The sequence below is a fragment of the Larus michahellis genome, chromosome 3 (assembly GCF_964199755.1).
Source record: "Larus michahellis chromosome 3, bLarMic1.1, whole genome shotgun sequence".
Taxonomy (NCBI): Eukaryota; Metazoa; Chordata; class Aves; order Charadriiformes; family Laridae; genus Larus; species Larus michahellis.
Window position 1 is genome coordinate 68,138,570 of NC_133898.1, and position 23,088 is coordinate 68,161,657.

The 23,088-nt window shown below is 41.9% G+C and overlaps 2 protein-coding genes across 2 annotated transcripts in view; one reads left to right on the forward strand and one right to left on the reverse strand.

The window, feature by feature from the left end:
- The window catches only part of PEX7 (peroxisomal biogenesis factor 7), a 45,216-nt gene extending 32,209 nt beyond the window's left edge, over positions 1-13,007 (reverse strand). Inside the window, exons 1-5 of the mRNA XM_074580617.1 lie at positions 12,499-13,007; positions 10,818-10,875; positions 9,150-9,300; positions 4,621-4,698; positions 4,208-4,316 (exon numbers count right to left, since the gene is read on the reverse strand). Coding sequence (XP_074436718.1) covers positions 4,208-4,316; positions 4,621-4,698; positions 9,150-9,300; positions 10,818-10,875; positions 12,499-12,631 — 529 coding nt within the window. The 5' untranslated portion in view covers positions 12,632-13,007. The remainder of the gene's footprint in view (positions 1-4,207; positions 4,317-4,620; positions 4,699-9,149; positions 9,301-10,817; positions 10,876-12,498) is intronic.
- A 5,835-nt stretch (positions 13,008-18,842) lies between these two features.
- Positions 18,843-23,088, forward strand: part of MAP3K5 (mitogen-activated protein kinase kinase kinase 5) — a 106,593-nt gene continuing 102,347 nt past the window's right edge. The window contains exon 1 of the mRNA XM_074580618.1: positions 18,843-19,604. Within this exon, the coding sequence (XP_074436719.1) occupies positions 19,196-19,604 (409 nt within the window). The 5' untranslated portion in view covers positions 18,843-19,195. The remainder of the gene's footprint in view (positions 19,605-23,088) is intronic.

Here is a 23,088-nt window from a genome sequence, read left to right on the forward strand (position 1 = left end):
CAATTCTTTCCCTTATTCATGATTTAAGATGCTTAAGATCACAGTAATGATTTAAAAATGAACACAGCATTAAAACTGAGGTCCCAGTAGCTAAGATAAAAGCTACCAGTCATTCTAAATCTGAGCTTTGCCAAATCCTATTGCAAGTGTCGTACCTGTATCAAAGAATACTACTGTTAGGCAGACAAGGGTAAAATGGTACTCATTAATTATTTCCCACTCTTAAATTTAAAGGGCAATAAAAGCAGTTGGTACTTTTCTTTATAAACCACCCTGCTTGCAGGGCCTATTGCTCTGCAGTTATGGAGAATCGTTTAGTAGAACAGATTTATGTTTGACCATATACTAATGTTGCATGCATTTAGCACGTTCTTTATGTGCTTCTCACCAATTTGCTCTCTGGGTGAAAAAAAAACCCAAAAACCCCAACCAAGATACCTTCTGGGCAAATGACACAATGACTCATTAAACCCTTTTAGCCATGAAGATGCTGTTAAACATTTATGTCACTTCTTTAATGACATTTTCCACATCACTGTTTTTTCAGTGAAAGGCAGACATTTACCAGGGCTCTGGTTTGGTGCCCCACGTACAGCTGAACATCCCGCTTATCTTATCAGCTCAGAAATTGTTACTGACATCACAACAGCAGTTATTTACACATACAGAATTAACAGTTTGTTCTGTCACTATTAACTCCTAATTCCAAACAAAAAGAGATAAGCCATTTACTTACTTTTTGAGACTACAAGTGATTGCACATGAAGACAATAGCATTATAAAGTACCTCACACATCCCTGGAAATGTTAAATGGAAGTGTATTAGATGCTGAATAAAAGCTAATTTAACTGAAGCATCAGACATATTTATCTTCTGTAATTCAATTGCATTTTATTGTCCACTGCAGACAAACTTAAGTTTTCCTGTATGTATTCTGATCGGAGCCTTAATGAAGCAAAATAACCACACTTAGTATCAAATTCTTTTTGAACTGCTTTATATTGCAGTCTTAAGTTTCTCATTTTCTTCACTCATATTCTTTTTCTAGTCTCGTAACAGTTTGAAAAAAAGTCATATTCCAAAAGCAAAGATTTAACCTTATTAGCATCAGGGAAAAGTTGTCTAGGCACATAACAGTCCTTCTGAGCAGCTATTTTACTGTGGCTAACAGTTGTGCCTTGTTTTCTGTTTTCAATGTTCAAAACTAATCAGTTAAGTAGAAATTAAACTTCTGCTGGCATTTATGTGGATTCAAATAAAGGCAGAAAAAGGGCAGAGGTGAGGCATGCAAAAGGTTCCTAAACCTCCTTCCCTCTTGCTTATTTTCTTTAAAATAAAAAGAAAAAAAATTTTAAAAGTGCGTTGCTTTACTTAAATCAGAAGCATTTTGAGACCAACATTTCTTCCAATCTATAGTTAACAACATACCTAACTTATTTTACTAACAGATGCAAGATGGAGATGCTGCAACATGAAAACAGTTCATTTCTGGTCTGAATTGCTAAGACGATATACTATTAAGATATGACTAAGTACGTGGTTGTGAGTGGGTATGTGCGAGGTGGGATAAGAGAAAGGGGACAGGAGGGGCAAGGGAGAAAGAATACACATGAAGACACCACAATCCTAGAACAGCGCTGTCTCCTTCAAAAAGAGAATGTTTCAATATCCTTCAACAATACCCTTCAAAAAGTTTCCCTCCGGACACATTTTCAGCTACTAATTTTCAAGACAACACAAAGTTGCAAAGAAGAGACCACAAAACTTCAGGTCAACGCTTCCAGCAAGTGTATCAAAGAAGGGAAAAGCTGTAAATTCTGCAGAGTACTATCGAGTTGAGATTGCAGTTTTTCTCCAGCTCCAACTTTAGCTCAATAGAAGATCAGTCATCAGTGAAATTAAGCCTTCTGTCACATAATTTTCTGTCATCCTTATAAAGTGCATGGATCATAGCAAGTTTCAAATGAGGAGGTCCAGCTCCCTGAACAGTTCCACTTGACTTTCATCATATATCTTGACTGACAGTAGAATGCCACTAAACACTAAACAGTGAAGTTGCTCTCTGAACATAAACAGTGTGATATGCCTTTCTTACAATAAGGAAATGGCATTTATACCCAGAGCTAGAGGGTCATGAGTACTTCTACTACCCGCAACCCTGCTGACCAAAGAAAAAACTCCCAATACGTATCTTCTGTAGTGAAGTAATTTAATCAAACCACAGGAAAATTCCAATGTAAACTAAAACCAAAAGCAAACAAAGAAATCTTTTCCACATACCTATGTCATGATTTCTATGCAAGATCTTTGGTTCAAAGTTATTTCGTTTAGCAGCACACTAGATGCTTTATTTCAGAAACCGTAAGAAAGTTCACCATCATTTTGAAGACATCATTTTCTCTTACCTAATGATTCTACACCTAGCACTACACTATAAGATTTTATTTCACACCTGAGTAGTACTTACAGAAGAAAAATACTGTGTCTTTTGTGCATGTTGTTTTTCCTATAATATACTATAGAGTCATCAATTACTGAAAACTGACTGCAATTAGCTTCAAGATCCAGCAGTATATGTTAGGCCCTTTCAAGAGTCAAAGTAAAATTCACAAAAGAATAGCAGCTCTTTAGTGGAAGTTCTGACTAAAACAACAGCTGCACCCACTGAGTCACTCAAAGAACAGATCAACTGTATGTTGCTGTACCCAATTTAAGTACCACCACACACAGCATCTAACAATCAATGTTTCCTAAAATTGTTCAAGTGTCAATGTATTAGAAGAGAGTTTGGCTTGATGGCCTAGAGAATCAAATTTGAAACAACTAGGTGGATCAGTAAAGCCCTTTTGTTCATCTAGAATGTCAAAAATTTTCTATGAGTAAGACTGCCATGGAGGGGAGGCTTCTGAGCAGGTCTTTAAAAAGATCATGGCATCCCCTAGAATTTGCAAAAAACACTAAGCAACTAAGCACTGTTTCCCCCACTTACCTTTGACCAAACGGTACTTAGCTAGCCTTCTGTAGTATATAGCTGCATTTCAGTAGAACTGTTCATACAGCGTACAGGATTTGATCCTGTAAATTTCTCTACATCCTATTAGATAGGTACCTCACTAAGTGTTACCTCAATGAATCTTCAAATAAGTTGGAAGTATCTGTACAGCAGCACCTGGCTTCCAAGCACTGCTACGTTAGAAGACATACATGTAACTTGCTAGTCATCCTAGTACAACTCCGCAAGCAAAGTCAGATGGAGACAGCCAGACTGAAATTTTATGAAAGCCATGTGTACATTTTCATCAAACTTCCCATGGAATAGGGAAGACCAGTATCTGTGTGTACTCAGTGTCTCGCTTTAATTTCAGTAACAGGAAAACATATTTATACTTGCTTACCCTCTTGATATAAGAGCTAAACAATTTCTATTTAAATCAGTACAGAAGTAAAACAGACTTGAAACTAGAGAAATTTAAGCCACTGGAGTTAACCTACCAATATCTGTATTAAGGCAGCATCTTACTGCCCCTCTATTTCCCAAGCAAACTCTGTGGCTCACAGCACCCCTCGCCCAGTTAGTCCATGGTCAGGCTCCAGGTCTCACTCCAGAGCTCTCCTTGTGCCTCTGGAGGAGAAGCAGTGCTTGGAAAACACTGCCATCTCACCATACAGTCTCTTTGCCTCTAGGTGCACCCAACTCAATTATGACTGAATTGACTAGCAAGCTTCATAGCACTGGACAAAGCAGAAAAGTAAAATTGATGATTACCTTTCCCAAAGAACAAGGCACAGAGACGTACAGCAGCACACAGAACAGTTCAATGGGAATTATGTTTCTCACAGAGCTAACAGTTTACTGACACTTGAGATAATTTGAACAAAAACATAAACCAGAAGACAAAATAAAGCATAGAATATGATTTAGTTGTCAACAAGAAGAGTGAGGTGAATAGAAGACAGCTACATAAAATAACAGAAAAAATTGCCACAAGGTCACTGAAGTGACTGCTAGAAAACTGCTGATCCCTGTATAAACGGCCAAGAGGATGATTTACAGATTGCAACAGAACTTACAAATCCAGCTGCAGCAATAAGTTTATCTTTCCTTCTTCTGTTTTTATGCATGACACACACTACCATCTACTGGACAAAGTGCTGAACTAATCCAATAACGTACAAGGTTTTTTTTTATTGTGAGAACCCCTTTACCTGAGGCAGATGCAAAACAACCTGGGATGTGTGGAGACCATATAGTGCTGTAAATGACCCCTTCGTGGCCTTTAAAAGTGCATAATGACTTCCCCACAGCTGGATCCCACTGAATAAAGTAAAGAGAAAACTGTTGAGGTACACATTCAATAAGAAAGGAAAAGGTTTCATATATAAAAAAAAGCTTTATACATACAGAAAGGACCACAGGAACTTATTTTTACCATGTATCATGAAAAATATTTATATACTTAAACTGATATCCACTGATAAAGCAACATCTCAGTTAAACAGAATTTCAGCCTCAGTGTAAAAATAAAGGGGGAAAGTGAATCAATGCTGTTTCTTAACACAAAGAACCATCAGATCCAAAACAAATCACATTTTTCACCTTCAGCAAAAAAACAACATACCAGCTTGGCTGTTTGATCCCATGAACCAGACACCACTAGCTGCTCTCCTCTAGTTTGGCTCCAGTCAACACTATATGCCTATAAATGATATAACAACCTAGTTTAGAAAGAGCATTAGAATACAAGCTTGAGACCCTAGTTAGCCAAAGTTTCCTGAAATAGACTTGTATTTGCAGATTCTATCATAAACAGCTAAAAAACTACACAAGTCAGGCACCACAAAGCTGCCAACAATGCCATTTACCTGAACAAAAATTAAATTTAACATCTCAGTCTGGCATTAAAGTACATATAGGCTCATAAAAGTATCAAAAAAAAAGTAAAAATGGGCCAAAATGGGAGTGGGGGGGAGAAGTTATAACAAAATCGACCTATACCCACCATCACTAAAAGTTTCTACCACTGTAAAAAGCCATAATTCAGATTGATTTCTTATCTCTGATCCAATTTTACTCAAACATCTGCAGTTTCTAATTGTTAGCAATGTAAATGCCGTCTCTCTTCAGAGCTACGGAGTTGACTTTCAGGTGTTAGCTGACTAACAGTACATGCTTTTTTATGATATCCAATCCTCAAAAGAAATCCATGCTATAAAATACTCCCAATCTTCATCTTTTCCAGGTTCTATGACACTCTTTTTTTACTATTCGTATCCTCAAACAAATAAAATAAAATTAAAAACTCAACTTCCCTCATAACTAATCATTTCAGCTACGAAGAAGTTGCTTTTCACTGTGCGGTTGAAATAAGCTTCCTCTTTGACAGTTTATTCTAACGTTGGTCCCCACCTTGACAGAGGATACCTTAACTTCATCCTTCACAGCTGATTTCTCAGCTCTGCTGCCTCAGCAAAAACAAATGCTCTAAGGCAGTTCTTCAAATTACTTCAAATCTTCAAATCTGAAAGCCTCAACAACATACACAACTTCCATCTTCGAATGCACTATGTCTTTATCTACGTGATGGACAGTGCATTCTATTCTGTCTAGTTTTACCTCTCACCAAAATGGCTCAATAAGCTGCAGTGGGACATGAACTATTTCAGTGCTAAAGTGGATAAATATTAGCCGAAACAGTTTATTTGCTACACCTCCTGACCCAATCAGATCTTACATAACACTTCTCAGAAATGTGGCCACTACCTACCAGTAGTAGGTGGCACTGCTCTCAACAGTTGGGCCACTAACCACCGAGGATTTGTACTTCAGCTGAGACAATCTAGTTCTAGCACAGCATTGGATCTAATCTGCAAGTCAATATACTAGATGCTGTGTTTGTCTTGAATAAATGGAATTGTGCATTAAATGACAGCAACCCTGTTTTGAAGGTGAAAATTTTTGGACCTGTGTTGCCAGACAAGAGAAAAAGAGAAGCTGGACTGGAAAAAAATCCAGCAAAAGCCAAAGTCTTCTATGGAAAGTGTCATGTATAAGAAAGGAAATCAAGGTATTTTTTAGCTACTTCTGAGCATTTTCCTTCCTAAGAAATATTTCAAGCTATGCTAGATGCTTCTTAAATAAACTGTTTTTCATCTATTTGCTTATTTCCCCATAAGTGGAAGGCAACCACTGCCCACAGAAAAACAATATGCGTTATCTGCAACTTCCCTTTTTTATTTTACAATGTCCTGCTTCCCATATACTGAAAGGCATATCGCTCTGGCACCATTTTGTGCTAGCTCCCTTTCTTCAGGAGTTTATAATCCAAATGTACAAGACACTAAGACAGTACTTGACGAAAGCCAAATAACAAACTGAGATGTAATTCTTTTGTTTGTTTTTACAAACCATTTCTTTACCTCTTGGCTTTTCTACTTTTGTTAGCTAACTGCCAGTATTACAGCTCATTAAAACATCCTCCCTTTCAACCTTACTCCTCCTACTAAAATAATAACAAAGGAGACACACAAGTACCTGCTCATATTTTAAGAACAGAAGACATCACGGTTCTCTGAAGCGGCTCCTGAGGTTCTCACAAACATTAGCCTCTCTCCTTCCCCCTTAATCTGTGTTCAACTCCTAAACTGTTGCTGTTTGGAAATTCCCCTAAATGTATCCCTACATAGTATGCCTCTTTCACACAACAGCCCTATGAAGTCAGCTCAGTTGAAGTGTTTGGCTCTCATATTGATGTCCAAGATTTTCCAGAGAGACATATGCACCTGTGTCACACAATTCAGCTACGCCCCACATATTTGTGATGTATCAGATCTACTGCACAGATAAGGCAAAGCGCACATATGGCTTACAGCTCACTCGCAAGCTATCAGCACATGGATCTATTGAACACATTGTAACACGGACCTGTGTACATATGGTAGACATGGTTGGGGCTGCCCAGCACCCTGTGGCAGCATCAGAGGCAACGGGACCTGGGCAAATTCTCCTTCAGTCAAGAGTTACAAACAGAACAGACAACAGGCTCAGAAAAAGCAAGAGCTATTTTCTATTTGGCATGTGACAGGTCCAGGTAATAGGAACACAATAAAAAGTAGGAGGTGTGGAGAACCCAGTAACGTTCACTTTTATTCTTCTTTCCTTTTCATGATATCATCCAACATAAATCAACAGATGCTTCAACAGAAGCTGTGTTGAGCAACTGGGAGGGAAAGACTAATAACACAGCATAAACCTTAGTTGTTAATCTTTTGGTACTTTATCTTCAACCATAAAATACATTAATACTAGTTTATGCCTAAACAGCAGCAAGAAATGCCTCAGGCAAGATGAAAATATGATAAAAAAAAGATGTAAAAACATAAAAAATAGTTCCAAATAAATGCTCAGGCTCGCTTTACAAGACAAATTTAATTCAAGCATTCTATTGTCTCACAGTCCAGTGAGACTTTATTAAAACCAAAGTAAATTAGTCTAATTTATGCATGAGATTCAGCAGTTGGTTAGTGCTGGAATAAAACTCATTGTCCTTCGATAATGAAGATGCACTTTAAAATTAAAAATGCATATTCTTTTTGAAGAGAGACAATGATCTCATTTAGAAAACAAGAAATAGATCCCTGTCAATCTTGCATTAGAAATATTATAAAATGCAGTGACAAAATTGTCGTCAGAAATGTCAAACAGGGATTAAGGATTAGGAAGGCAGTCAATAATTTTAAAGAGCACTGTCTGTCAGTGTCTACCACAAACTATTACGTATATTCCCTCTGAGATCTATCATCTTAATGCATGTTTATAAAGAATCAATACAACCTTTTGTATCTCACAATAAACACTCAGCCCATGTTTTCTGTACTGTCTTTCTAACTCATGGCTGAATGCGTCCATCTCCCCATGCTACCTGCTAAACTAAGACTTGGACACAGAAACGTTTACTTCACAAACAACAGATGGCATAGCAGAACTAAAATAAACTTATGGACAGAATTTCAATGAAGAAATGACAGAGACAAAAAAAACCCCAATTCTGGTATTATGCTTCGCCTACATCTTTCTGTTACTACCATCAGCCTTTGAATACTATCATGAAATCCTTATCACAACTACAAACTCATCTCTTAAAATTCTTTATTTACGTAGTATATGTATTAAACCAAAGTAGCAAAATTACAAAGAAATAAGGTACAGAAGACACTGTCATGTAGCTGCAGTCACTCAGCTTTGTGCTTCATATCTGAAAAAATCTTGAGGTCTTTGTGAATAAAAAACTGATTTCTTCCATCATTTTATATTGACTACATATCCACTACGTTATTTTATTCAGATTTGTCATTTAGATAAAGCACCAATAATCCAGGCTAAAACTGACTGCATCTAAACTTCAAAGACTTGACAGAAGTGAGTAGAGAGTTAGAAGAAAAGCACAGAGGAAAAAAAAAAAAAGGTAGAAAAATCACTTGGTGAAAGATAAATATACTAAAGCATAAACGTCTTTAAAAATATGCAATTACATTTATGAACATAACATTGTTCTCTACCATTATTGCACTGCATAAATAAACCGGGATTTTAAGAAAATCAAATGCAACGATATCAAACCAAGGCTAAAAAAATACATGCTGTCCCAATAGTTGGCTACCGTTATTTGAGTAGGCTCTCACAGATGCTAGAATGGAAAAGGATAAGTAGTTCCCAGGTATGACAGAAGTCCTAAGGACCTGACTAATTTGTACCACTTTATACCTTCAAGAATAACACTGCCATATACATCAGCTGTCTGATTTAGACCTATCCAATAATGCTCTCTAAAAATCATAGAATGACTGCAATACTTTTATACTACACAATGACTACCTACCCTATAAGAAACCACAAACGCTATTTCTGAATATATTAATTTATGTAATTAAGCAGTACCTACTACAGCATATGAATGTACATACAGATATGTACAATAGATAATTCACTTTATATTAAAAATAATGTTAAGCTATAAATTCAAACCACAGGCTCAAACAAAGTTAAAAAATAGACAATGAAACCCCCTTTTGATTATAAGTCCACATACAAATCTTTTACTAATTCAAACATTAGATTGTCCATTAAATTGTTCAAGTTTGCTTGGTTTACCTCCTGAGTGTGCTCTTTATAGACTTGCAGCGGACCTTTGGCTTTAGCTGCATCCCAGATTTGCAGAGATCCATCTCCGCTAGAAGTGATCAACACATGTTCATTATTCTCACTCCAGGTCACATCAAACAGGCCATCATTCCAGTCAAAACTAAATCGGAACAATGAAGATATTTGTCCGTGAGAAAGCACAACATAAAAGTCTGGACTAGTTACATGCAAAGACAGTATTTCTTTAAACCACCCTCTTTACCAATCTAAATAGCATTTTCATATATTTGAGTTTCCAGTAAATCTCCTTACAAGTAACTTGTTATAATGTCAGCTTTTACAACTGTATGCCCAAATAGGCTGATTAAGTAAATGAGCCAAGGACCTTCCACACACAGAAAATGAAATCTGATTTCAGTCTTAAACTTGTCAGGCAGACAGAGAGAGAGGTACTATATGCCTCAGTCTGATCTCTGGTTCCTGCAGGGCGTTGCTACAGAGGCAGGAGCCCTTTGCCTGTACCAGCTGTGATAAACAAATAAATAAAACTGTTTGTGTTGCGAGAGCTCTGTCCAATTCACAACACCATTAGGAAGCTGAACCACAACGAAAAACCAATGGAAAGACAGTCATGAACATATTAAAGATCTCTACGGTCCCTTAAAAGGGTTTTCAACACACCAACGATTCATCATATGGGATCTGATACCATATATGAGTTGCTCTGCAACAACTGTCAATGACAATGCTGTTATCTGATGGCAAATATGAATTTATTCACCCCCTTTTCACTGAAGGTTCACCTAAGCTCTAGTTAAATTTCATGGCACCCTGCAGTAATGATGAGGGAATGGCACGCACAAAGAATGTTTCAATAGAGAAAATGATACAGCTTATGGCTCAGGAAGTTACAGGACTTTCTACCACAGAATAAGTGGAGTTACTGGAATCATAGAAATGAACAGTACAAAACCAGAGCACCTAGCAGGACTAACAGAGTGTTGTACAGCTTTAAAGAGTCTTGCTTTATAACTATGAATTAAGAAGACTTTCTCTGAATATGATTAACTATTTGTCAAGCATTTCTGTTTCAGCCCTCTTAATCTAAACAATTGCTGTTTCAAAGCTTTCTTTAAAAAAATTCTATGTCAATGATGGTCAAGTATTAAACCCCCTCCTTCCTAACCTTTCTTCTCCCACCCAAAACACAAACCAAACTCCTCTCAAACCCTTAGAATATTGCATATCCTAGGAAGGACCTCCATGACTTTAGGCAGCTTCCTGCTCTATCTTCTGCATAAGTCAATCATAAGGGCATAAATTTAGGTGGCAATGCACTGTTGCTAAAAAGCTAAACGTTTTAATTTCAAACTAGGGCAGAGAGGTTGCTTGTAATTTACATTGTCTGTTTTCTATAAAACGGTTTACGCTACAGAAAGGTGCAATCCAGATTACTTCCTATAACAAAACCTATGCAAGGTAAACATCATTTGTATGGAAATACAAATACTTTCATGTGTATGGAAATACAAAGACATATATTCAGTAGATACTACAGCATGCATACAATGCTTTTTACTGCTAACAATAACCCAAAATATTTTGGATGTGTCTTTACTCACAGATAGATAGTAAGTTTTTCTCTTGCAAAAAAACCCAAACATAAACCTATGTTACCTCCTGAGCAGAACAATCCCAGTTTCATTTTGTTCCAGCACTACCAGAGTTCCACAACCTAAAATAAAACAAATAAATATAAAAATAGTATGAACTAAATCACAACTAGTTGCCCCATGCCAAAGAAAACTACTGTGGTTCTGAGGTAGCTACAGTGTACAAAGGGCATCTGAACTTTAAGAGGCAAAACAATTAATTGCATAAATAAACATCTTGTTGTCTCACGTTCTCTAAAACTGTAATTCATTTACATCAGATTGGTTTTGTTTCGGTTTTTTTTTCACCCCAGGATACCCGTAGGTGAGGTTAGAAAAGAAACAACTCACTTATAAAGCATAAAAGTGCATTTTCCCCATGAGCCTCACATTACAAACATATCAGCACAGGGTTCCATTTTCTCTTTTTGATAACACAGCAGACATAACGCATTTTTTGCCCCTGAATGTAGTAATACAAACACAGCTCACCAGAAACGAAACAAATAATTCAGTTCTGAGAAAACACACATGGGTAGTGCTTTCCCATATAACTGGAATATTGTCAGAATAATTACACATTTAGAAACTTTACTCAAAATGAACACTTTCAGAAGGAATACTCCCACTGAAAATAAAAAAAGTCCCCGTGCTGAGAAAAGACTGCCTCTTCAGTGGGATGGCGGAGTCGCCAAGGCCTGTCTGGACATTCAGCGACTGTGACTAGAACAGTTAACATTTTATGGAAAAAATATTTTCAGATATTTCATCCACATTGTGTACGTCTCTACTACTATGTTTATTCTCAACCCTATAAAATTAGTTCTCCTCTCAGAAGCTCTTGTGAAAAACACAACCGAAGCAGCAGGACTGTGTTTTTATGCGCTGCTGGAGGACGCACAGGTTGGGGGCTTGAGGCGAGCCCCAGGCTGGCGACCTGCTCTGCCACTCACCCCATCCTGCTCAGGGGGAATCACAGAATCATAGAATGGCTTCGATTGGAAGGGACCTTAAAGATCATCTAGTTCCAACCCCCCTGCCATGGGCAGGGACACCTCCCACTAGACCAGGCTGCTCAAAGCCCCATCCAGCCTGGCCTGGAACACTTCCAAGGATGGGGCAGCCACAGCTTCCCTGGGCAACCTGTTCCAGTGTCTCACCACCCTCAGAGTGAAAAATTTCTTCCTGATACCTAATACAAATCTACCCTGTTCCAGTTTGAAGCCATTACCACTCATCCTATCGCTACATGCCTTGTCAAAAATTCCTCCCCATCTTTCCTGTAGCCCCCTTAAGGTACTGAAAGGCCGCTATAAGGTCTCCCTGGAGCCTTCTCTTCTCCAGACAACAACCCCAACTCTCTCAGCCTGTCCTCACAGCAGAGGTCCTCCAGCCCTCTCATCATCTCTGTGGCCCTCCCCTGGACCTGCTCCAACAGGTCCATGTCTTTCCAGTGCTGAGGGTCCCCGAGCTGGACGCAGCGCTCCAGGTGGGGTCTCACCAGAGCGCCACAGAGACGCTGTACCCAAGCAAAACAAAAGCAACGGGAAGGGAAATCCCAAAGCGCTTTTTACAAACACGGACTGACGGTCCGGACGCCCCGATTTTCATCCACGAGGGAGCCCCCCTCAGGAGCTGCCACTGGCAACGTACGTTAACGGTTACCCTCTCCCACCTCGCCGCCGCCACCGAGGCCCCGCCCGCACCTGCGATGCCGTAGTACTGCGCGGCGGCACAGGCCACGCGTCCCGGCCAGTAGGGCGAGAACTCCACCGCGTAGCCGTGCAGCCCGGGCAGCCGCAAGGCACCGGCACCACCGCCGCCGCCCGCCGTGCCCATGGCCCCCGCCCGGGCCGAGGCCGAGGCACGGAGGTGCCGCTGCACTCCCGCCGCTCGCAGGGCCCCACCGGAAGCGGCGCGCCCGGCGGGCGGTGCTGAAGCTGAGGCGCCGCCGCCATCTTTGGGGATGGCAGAGGGCGGCGTGGGACGCGGTCGGAGTGGTGGGGTGCCCCGGTCCCTCGGCAGGGTCTGCCTGAGAGGGTACCGCTGGCGTCGCAGAGGCCCCAGGGGAATTGCTGCTGGCCCTAGGTGGCCGTCCCGCTCTGCCTCGCTGCGCCAGCCGCCCCCTCCCCCCCAGCTCGGAGCGGCTTTGTGGAGGTGGCAGCTGCAGCCTTGGGCCTCCGTAGTTTAACCCTCCGGTGTGGCCTTGTCCTCTGACCTCTTCAGAGGGAAGCTGTAAGGAGGGCTTACTGAGGAATTTATCACTTCGTAGTGTTGGGCATTCATACGTACCACAGTGTGATTAGTAATTAAAGGTCATCTGGCCCAGACCAGGCCGCTGAACACTCGCTGCCCGTTTCTTACAATAAACAATTCTGCAAAATAACCTGGTGGGAAAGAGATCACTTCCAAACTAAAAAAAAGACAATCTGTTATTTTATATGCAATGTAAGACGTACATCAGCTCTTTGTGTGTGCATCAGCTTCAATACATGAGATGTTTCAATCACAGTACAACTATGTTACCTGTCATTTTTCCTTTTAAAAAGCCCTTCTAAGCTATTTCTTTCTCTAATTTCTTGAATAGATCTATATATTTTACCATTCTTCTTGTGATGCAGTTATGCTTTATGGAATTCCTTTTGGGAACAAACTCAAGTTTTCTTAACACCCGTGACAACTTCTGTTTAAGTCAGTGGAAATTTTGCCTTTGAAAGGAAGGTTATCAGGCTTAGAAAATAAGTATTTTGGCAGAGCAGCAGCTGCAGCTTTTGTTGTATTCTATCCTGTGTGTGATATACAGGAGTTTCAAATGCAGACATAGAGATTATTCCAGTTGAACACACACTACCCTAATCAGTGATAATGACCCATCTATGTGTGTAGAGACAAAAATGCAAAAGTATTATTTTACACAGCAAAGGTGAATTAGATTATTTAATCAAGGTTACCTCATGGAGCTTGGAGGATAGTTACGTACTCCTGCTACTCAGCCTCATATTTAAAACTAAACCTTGACTACAAAATCTACTGTAAAGCCACACAAAATGTCTAATTCCTTTAACTGGTACTCAAATGCAGATCGCTGAATTAGGCAGTTCTACTAATTCTTTCATCTTGTGGTAAAAGTGAAAACAAATAAGTTTATCAAACAGCCTCCAGGATTTTAGAATAAAATCAATCCAAATTCAGAGCAAGTGAAGCTCAATTTAATGTATCCTATTGATTACCACAGCAGCTCCCAAAGCCTCACAACTGGCAGTTTATAGGTTTAATTTACTGGCAGACACCATATGACATCAGATTTTCTTAACCCTAGGCCAAAGGAATACCTTACTGAATTGGCTGCTCCAGGCCAAATTCCACCAATTTTAACCTCAGTGGAATCTTTTAAAATCAATGTATCTTTTCAAAATGCAAGTTACAAGACAGTTTTCTGAGCAAATGTTTTTAAAGTAGTTGCCCTTTGTGACTGGGATGTCAATAACAGCATTTGAAAAGATACATAGCCACTGCATGGTGCACTAAGTAAATTTGGACATGGCCCTTTGCAAGGTGTTGTCAGGCAAGTGCTTGATGGTCTAAAGTTCAGTTACTCTATGGAAAATTTATCACTGATATATCCGAGTATTGGAAAGTTTTCATCGAGTGCATTTTCAAATCTCGCTGATCTTTTGTAATCAGTGAAATTCCATAAAGAAGTTATGCAAGCAGGAAGCAGTCCTTATCAGTGGCCCAGCTTTGTTTTAAAGACAGATTAAAATAATTTTCGTGGACATAAAGATCAAGAAGTGGATAAAAGGTTACAAGAGAGAAGAACTAGTTCCCAAAACAATTTTTTTTTTCACAGACAAGCTTGTGAATTCAGGTTTTGAAGATTCTTAGGAGTAGGAAGCAATGTAATACGGCAAGTGAAAGTATTTGCATAGGAAGATTTCAAGGCAGAGAGAATAACTAAAGAAAGGAAAGCTATTTTACAAAGAGAGAAGGGCCCAACAAACAAAGCTGCTAAACATAACTGTGTTTCCTCCTCAACCCCTGGACAGATGAGGAAATTCAAGAAAGATTAAGGACCACCAATTATTGTTGCATTTGTGTACGCAGCTATTGAAACCCGATGGTCCACCAGCCTCTACCAGCCAGCTCTTCCCACCAGCTGACACCGAAGGGACGTTCCCCACCTGTAGCGGTAGATGGCAGCCACATTCCACGTGAAAACTGAGAGCCCACAGCTTTAGGAAAAAATTCCCCAGCTGCGCTGGCATTATTTTTTTCCTGTCCTAGCATCGCTTCAATGAATTAAAAATAAACGGAAGTTGCTTAGCATGCAACTTTTAGGCTATATTTATGCTGCAGTCACTCCTCTGAGCTGAGCTCACAGTCATACCCCTCGTTGGCATTAGGATAGGTAGTTGAGATGCTTACAGCGGCCTCTCCACATCCAGTTCACCACCCTTTCAGTCCAATGAGCTCTGTCCTGTCACAAACGCCATGTCCCTCATTTCCTCAGCTCGCTGGCTGACATCTGGCTTAGGTGCGAGTTGAGCTGGTAACCATCACTGCTGTATACACAAGTCCTGAAAAAAAATCTTACTGGTCAGCACAAACAGTTATCAGGAAGGCTCTAGTCTGAGTACTTAAAGAAGTTAAGAAAGAAGCTTTTCTACCAGAGAAAGTAGATTATGAGCTATTCCCTCATGTGCAAGGACAGGTAGCTTAAAACACTGAAAATACTCATGGACTGCAGTAAACTTTTTCCTGTCTTGTAGCTATTGAGCCATTCATTAGGCTTCATGCTATGAAGATTTTCTTCTACAACAGCGAATGTTTATTGAATAATAGAAACCGTTGTTTCCAGCTGAAATTCCTGTACAGTCATAAAGCGGTATGAGTTGAAGCTTGAAGAAAAAACATTTAGTGTCCCAAGGTTCATGAGAAGATTGCAAAACTGGCAACGCTGAAAATAAAGGAAAGTAACCAAGTGCGTTGCAGGAACGAATGCAAAGGGAAAAGGTTCCCCTCATACAGGGAAAGTGAGGGTTGTGGAGGTGGGAAGGAAGACGCAGTTAGCATGGAGACTTTTCTGGAAGTGTCATGGTTTGGGCTGGGCTGGCCACTGAAGAACAAAAGAAGCAAGAGGAGGGAAAGATGCTGGAGCAGAGGAAGATTTAGACGAGGAGATTTAGAAAGAAGCATAAGAGTTGTTGTGGGGAAAAAGGGTATGAAGCAAGAACAGTGCACATTCTTCACCGTGCTCCAAGGACAGTTCTGACTGATGAAATATCCAACCCCAAGGATGTATCCACATTGCTCCGTCAGTTTTTGCGGACTGCGATTTATGTGCACCATGCCATAATTTGGTAAGCGGATTCCTCATGTTATTACTGTTCCATGATCAGCTGCATCCCTACAGAATGGCCACCAGCTCTATTTACCAGCCTCTTTGTACTTAAATATTGCTTAAATGTTCAGTGTAATCACAGATGTGCCTCATCTTAAAGATTGGCAGCCAATTGCCTCATAAGAAAATACTGCCCTCTCTTTTTTGAACTTAAAGGCTGCTTCTGAGTGTTTACAAGTGATATACTAGTCTAACTTTTTAGGACAGTTTTTAGAAACAAGTTTTTCATTTCAGTTTAAAAATTTCTACTGTTTGTGAGAGTTCTGGTCTAAAGCTTATAGAAATTGCACTAGTTTATGTACTTTCAATATCTAATTTGGATTTTTGTATCTGCAACTTTCTTTACAATTGAAACATACTGGACTTTACTCCTGCAAACTTCTTTGTCCTTCTTATCAGTGAAGAGTTCATGGTGTATCTCTAACCTCTCTTTCCTATGTATTATCCTGTGGTTAAATAAGGATGCCTTAAAGTATGGATGAAATTTAGCATCTGTTTTAAACCCAATATCTATAGCGATGAATTTCAGTCCATTCTATCAATTCCATCAGCACTACCATAAACAAAATTCAAAATGCAGATAAGTCTAGAATCATTTTTCTCCCTCTAATGGACACTGATGGCCGTAATACATGAAAAATGTAATTTGGAGTTATGTTAAATGCACATATGTTTTAAATCTCATCTCTATAAATCAGGATACACTGGAACTAACTTTTTTGGTCTTGGATCTTGTTTACACTAGTTTGAGTGACTAAATGCAGCCTGGGGCATCTGTCATATGCTGTTTGTCACTCATCAAAAACTGCATTTATATTTGCAATTAATAAAGTTGGCAAAATCTTGGGTGTTAAAATTATAATTATGGTTAAACCTAGAGGCCAGTGATGTATAGCTGTAAAAAAAATATAATGAAGAGAGGGTCGTTCTTTCAACAAATTCACAGCTAACTGCTTGTTACAACTTTTTGTCATTAAAAAAATCAGAGACGGAACAGGGCGATACTGAATCGTGATTATATATAAACCATCTGGTGCTAAAGATGTTAATTTTACAGCACTTGAGAAACAAGTGAAGAAGGTAAGAGTACTTCTCATAACAAATGGGGTGTTATTTTGGTTTTAAAACAATCCTTTGAATTATTATCTCCTAAACGCAGGAGCTCCTGAATGTCTGATCTCTCACTTCGAAGAGTTAGCAGAGTAAAAGATATGTTTTCACTTTATAAAAACATGGGCAATTTGTGTTTGTTATTCCAATTTCAACAGCATTTTGATTATTTTTTTTTGCCGGTTTAGGGCCCAACTTCACTCCCAGCCAAATCAATAGAAAAACTAACTTGAACGTGGAATAGACATGGTGCTAATAACGAAGCAAGGCTCACAAGTCAGTCACGCTAAGTGGAATCGCGTGCTGCTTCCGTCCCCTTCCAGCCTGAGACTTCCTTCTGCGCTTGACAAACACGGGCTGTTCTTCAGCACAACAGAGACATATTGTTCTTGCTTCCTGCAAGGTGATGTAACTGCAGAGCTGAATGGATTAACACTGATTCTGCATTTTGTAGAAAACGACGTTATTTAGAAAAAACACAGATTGCTATTCAGACTGGAGCAAGAAACAATAACCTACTGTATCTGTCAGATTAGCAAATATTAACTTTTCTCTGTAAATTAGTCTTTAGTTTGCTCGTCATCTTCCCACCCCATTTACCCATTCCTTATCAGCAGAAGCAAATGCCAGGCATATCTCGTCGAAAGACGGGGACTGCTCAACGCAAAAACAAACACAGCTACTGAAGGTGCTGCAGTGACTAATTTTTCTAATTATTCCCAAATTGATCCTCTGTCTACAGAAGTCATGGAAAACAATGAGATACGGGAGCAGGCTTTGTGCCAACAAGTTGATTAGCCTTAATGAGATCAATTTTAACAGGATGGACATGTTGATATCATACATAAACGTAACTATAAATATGTACTGTTTTCGCTCCTTTTTTCCTTTACCTATTTCATAGAAACCCCTCATAAAACTACAAAACATTGAATAAATCATCCAGTTTCATAGGACTTCTGTTCAAAAGCAGACTGCAGAAGTCTCAACGCCCTTTTCCTTTCCAAATCCATTTCGAGTTTCCTTAGAGCTTCGCTCTTGGCCTGCAAACGATCTGAGAGTTTGGGATGTTCACCCTTCACGTTATGCATTATTTCAAATGTCAAAGGGTCTCGTCCTCGCGTGGGTGGCCGCCACACCACCGTCTCAGCGCCGCTCCTGGCTGCCCGCTCCTGGCTCCGACTCATCTCCTTTCCCGCGAAGAAACATTTTGCTTAATTACCAAGCACTCAAGGGGTCCGGACGGGCAAATTCCAGGCGAATGAAAGAAGCCGATGTAATTTAATCAACACACAGGGGCAGTTTTCCCGGCGGGAAACTCCCACGCGGGACCCCCCCACTCCCACGCCCTGGGCAGGGGGAAGAGGGCGGTGGGAGCGCCGAGGGGGCGTGGCCACTCCCGCCCGGGGGGCGTGCCGGGGGCGTGTCCCAGCGCTGGCTCCGCCCCGCCGGCCGCCGCTGGGCCGAGGCGGGGGCGCCGGAGAGCGATCGGTCCCACAAGTGGATCCTCCCCGCGGCCCAGTAATTTCGCCCGGGGGGCGTAAGCGGCCGGAGGTTCCCCTGGGGCGGCGGCGGCGGGAAGAAGGAGGGGCCGGGCTGCCGGGGGTCGGCTCGCCTCGCCGGGTAGTCCCTGCAGGTGCGGGGGAGAAGGGAGCGGCGCGCCATGGTGCCGGCGGCAGACACCGAAGGAGGCTGTGCTTGTCTGCCCGCCTCCGGCAGCCTCCGCTAGCGCCCGAGGGGGAACTCCTCGCTTCACCCCGGCCGCCTCACCCCTCCAGCAGCTCGGCGGGACGGTTCCGGGGCGGGCGGCGCAGCATGGCATCCGCCTAACCCCAGCCGGTACACCAGAGCCCGGGACGCGCCACGGCGGCGGCGGCTGCCCCCACGCCGGGATGAGTGACAGCGGCGAGGGGATCATCAGCTTGCCGGTGCCCAGCCCTCCCGACGCCGGCCCCCCCGGCGAGGAGGCGCTGGGCAGGCGGGCGCAGGGGGCCGAGGCCGGCGCCCGCAGCCTCCTGCCCGACTTGGCCGCGCCGCCGCCCGGCACCCTCTGGGCTGAGGACGGGACCGCCGCCGGTGCCTGCCCGGGCGTCGCGTCGCGGGCTAAGGGTGGCGGACGGCGGACGGCCGTCACCTACGTGATCAACGAGGCGAGCCAGGGGCCGCTGCTGGCGGCGGAGAGCGGCGCCCTGCAGAGCCTGCGGGAGGCGTGCGAGGTGGTGGGGGCCGCCCTGGAGACCCTCCACTTCGGCAAGCTGGACTTCGGCGAGACGGCGGTGCTGGACCGCTTCTACAACGCAGGTGAGAGCGACCGGCGGCGGGAACGGCTCGGCCCGGGCTCGCCCTCGCCTCCCTTGGCCCGGGTCGCCCCGGCAGCAGGCACGGCCCTTCCCCGCCCCCGCGGGGTCGGCTCCGGCCACGGAACCCTCCGGGCGCTGCGCTCCCCCGGGCTTCGGTGACAGCCTTCGGGCGGGTACGTGGGGTGGCAAAAGTGCGTCAGAGCCTGTTTTTGTCTGGGTCCCGTCCGTCCCCGTCCCTCCCCGCACCGCCGCTAGTGTGTTTTGGAGAAGAAACTCCCTGTCAGCAAGCGTGCTGTGAATCAGCAACTTGTGGCTTTTTACCTGTGGATTAAATATGACCTGGCTGTTTTTCTCTCCCAGTCCCACAGCAAAGTGCAGGGATGCAAGTTTCTTACTGACACGCTGAGCTGTGGCTGGAACAGGCAGGAACTGAGGGGCCCCGGGAGTTTTGGAAAGCAGATCTGGCACCAGCCAAACAATTTCTTTGGGCTGACCCAGTATCTGGGACGCTCTGTGTGTTTGGGCTTGGCAGTTTGTGCTTCTGGATACTGGTCGCATAAAACATTTATGAGGGATGGGCTTGAACAAAGAGCTGCGCGCACCCATCCGGTTAGTTGGCATGAATGCCCTCGCTGCATCCTCTCACCCCCCACTTGCCAGCTTTCCCGGCAATAAAATTGTCATACCTTCACTGGGAGAGGTGTGGTGAGCCGAGGTTGTGTGTTATGATTTACCTGGCCCCATTTTTAAAAATAATAACAGAAAACTTCCCCCCATCTTTTTTTATTGGCAGATACATGGCGTGAATGTAGGATAAAAAAAGACTACTTTCTAGACTTGTAAAGACTTCATAAAACTAAAATTAGCGTACTGAATTAATGTCTTTTTGCCTTAAAAAGAATCAGAAGCAGGAAATTCACCTTACCTATAATTTTAAGCTTATTGTGCGGTATGATTTTTGTGTATGTGAAATATGTGCAAGAAATAAGCATTTAAAAAGTTTTGACTGTTATTATAGTTTCCTCCTCTCCTGAGGAGGGGGGAAGAGGAAGAAATAAACCAAAACCAAACAAACGAAAAAAACCCTCCTGGCTGCATTGTAGCCAGTTTCCACAAAAGACTCTTCAGCACAGACATGCAGATGCGTGTCATCTCTTGGAAACTCAGCAAGCTGTGCCGCTGCTTTCAGTTCAGCGAGGTGGGTGATTTCTGAAGCATGCAGTCGCGGCTTATTCCTTGTGCCTCTTGCAGAGCTGTGTGATTAGAGGTGATGTTCTCAGAAGTCAGAGGAGCTGCCCTCACAGGTGGGAATAGGAAGGCCATAGAGCTGTAGATCCTATACTCGCCACATATGGATAAGAGGAACTTCAGATTTCAAGCACCCTCACATCTCTTCTTTCCAGGACAGGTGAAACCTGAGAGTCTCTTTTGGTTCTGCTGTGGAAGCTGTCACATAGCGAGGCTCCCGGAGTTGAATTATCTGTCGTGGTTTTGTGCCTCTTGCGTTGGTTAATTTTTAGACTTTGAGCTGCACAATAGGCGGGCTCTTGGTGGTTCACGGAGGCCGTTCTTGTAACGGGAGACTTGACTTGAAGTGGGCCCCTTTTAATTCTGGCAGTAGGCGTCTGGCATATAGTGCTACATAACTGCACACTTATGTAATATAATTTGCTTATTTCAATGGCTTTTGAGCAAACTGCGTAAATGCGAAAACATTACTTTTTCTTTCAGTACTGTTTGGCTGTGGGAATTTAATCAAAGTATTGCAAAACAGGAAAAATGCTTTGCCATTCTGCTTTAGTAGCAAAGCCTGTAAACATGTAAAGAACAGAACTAGGAGAGAAACATCCAGCTCCGGGACCGAAGAGAGCAGGACGTAGAAGTTTGTGTCTGTTCCACGTATGCTCTGTACTGACCTGTACTCTGAGCTGACCAGTCATAAACCAGCTGCGGTCACAAAACTACACTGTGCTGCTGGCTCTAAGGCTGAACTTAGGTCTAGAAGGATCTGTGAGTTTTCATACATGTTTCTTCATTCCTGCTGCATTTTATGTACTCTCTCTCCAAATGTTTTTAAGAATTAGTTTTTCTCCAGAAACTTCAAGCTAGTGAAAAAAAGAGTCTCAGGTTAGGAACAGAACAGCATTAAAGAGTAGAAGCTGTGTAAGCTGAAGAATGAAAATGGGGAGCAGTGTAGAGAACAAAACCAATACGGTCATGGAGGGTGTAACTATTGCATGGATTTTTAAAATTTTTTTTAATTGCTTTAACAGGGTGGTGGTGCAGAGCATTTGTAGGTGACCTAAACTCCTTCCCTATTCCCCTTCTTGTTCTCCCTCTTGCCGTGTGCTTTCAGTGATCAAAGATGGTATTAATAATATTGATAAAGAATGTCTGCACACTACGTTATTTAAAAAATGCAGTGTATGAAAAAATAGTACATCATGACTGAATGTCAAAGAAGAAATTAGCGGTAACAGTACTTTCAAATTAAGTGATGGTTAATTGGCCTTATTCAAGGTATCAAGCTTAACTGGACCCAGTGTAAAGGGCAGCTAAGTTAGAGTAAGGAGTGATGTGATTTCATAAAAGCTTGGAAAATCGAGTTTATAACCGTATTTGAAATAAAACAATAAATGTCTCAATTCTTGTTATGCGTATAAATCAACTGTGATTGGGGGGGCAGAGGTGGGCGCTACAGTATAACGTATCTGTCCATCATCAAGACTTCCCTTTTTAATATCTTGTTTCTGCTTTGTATGACATAGTCTGAACTCTTGGTGATCTCTCAGTAGGTTCACTTCATGCCTTTCCCTGCTTCAAAGAGAACTTCAAGGGGTATTAAATAAAATCTAATCTCAGATGTAAATACTCATCATCCGCTCTAAATGTAGATTAGCCTGCTAATAATCTTCTTCTGCCAGCTTCAGTCAACTGATGGTCCTTAAATGCTGAGACATAATTAGCAATGCATATGATTAGTGAGTAGGTCTCAGCTATGTATAACTGAACAATTCAAGCACCAAACATGAAGAATGAGCCTATTGTAGCGTTTCTGTTTGGACGGTTTAAACTCTGCTTGATTTCAGCAAAAAAAAAAAAAATTGCTTCTTGAGAAGTGAGTGTCAAATCAGCCCTGGAAACTGTTGGAAAAGCGTCTGACAAAAATAGAGATTTCGACATTTATCACATTTTACTCCACTTAAATAGACAGTAAGGTGAGGAGAGAAAACTCTAATTTCTTGCAAAACTCGATATATCTGGGTTTGATCAGCTGTCTCAATGACTTTTTTCCTTCATGAAGAGGATACTTAAGAGTTTTTCTTCCTTTTTATTTTTCTCCAGTTGTATTGAGCTGCTCAGGTGACTTGCAGGTCTCTTAAATACGGCTTAATTTCTAAACAGTTCAGGAGTGTTTAAAGAGTCAGGCAAATAGAGACATGCCAAAATACAGCAGGGGAACCTTTCTACAGTGCAGTAGATAG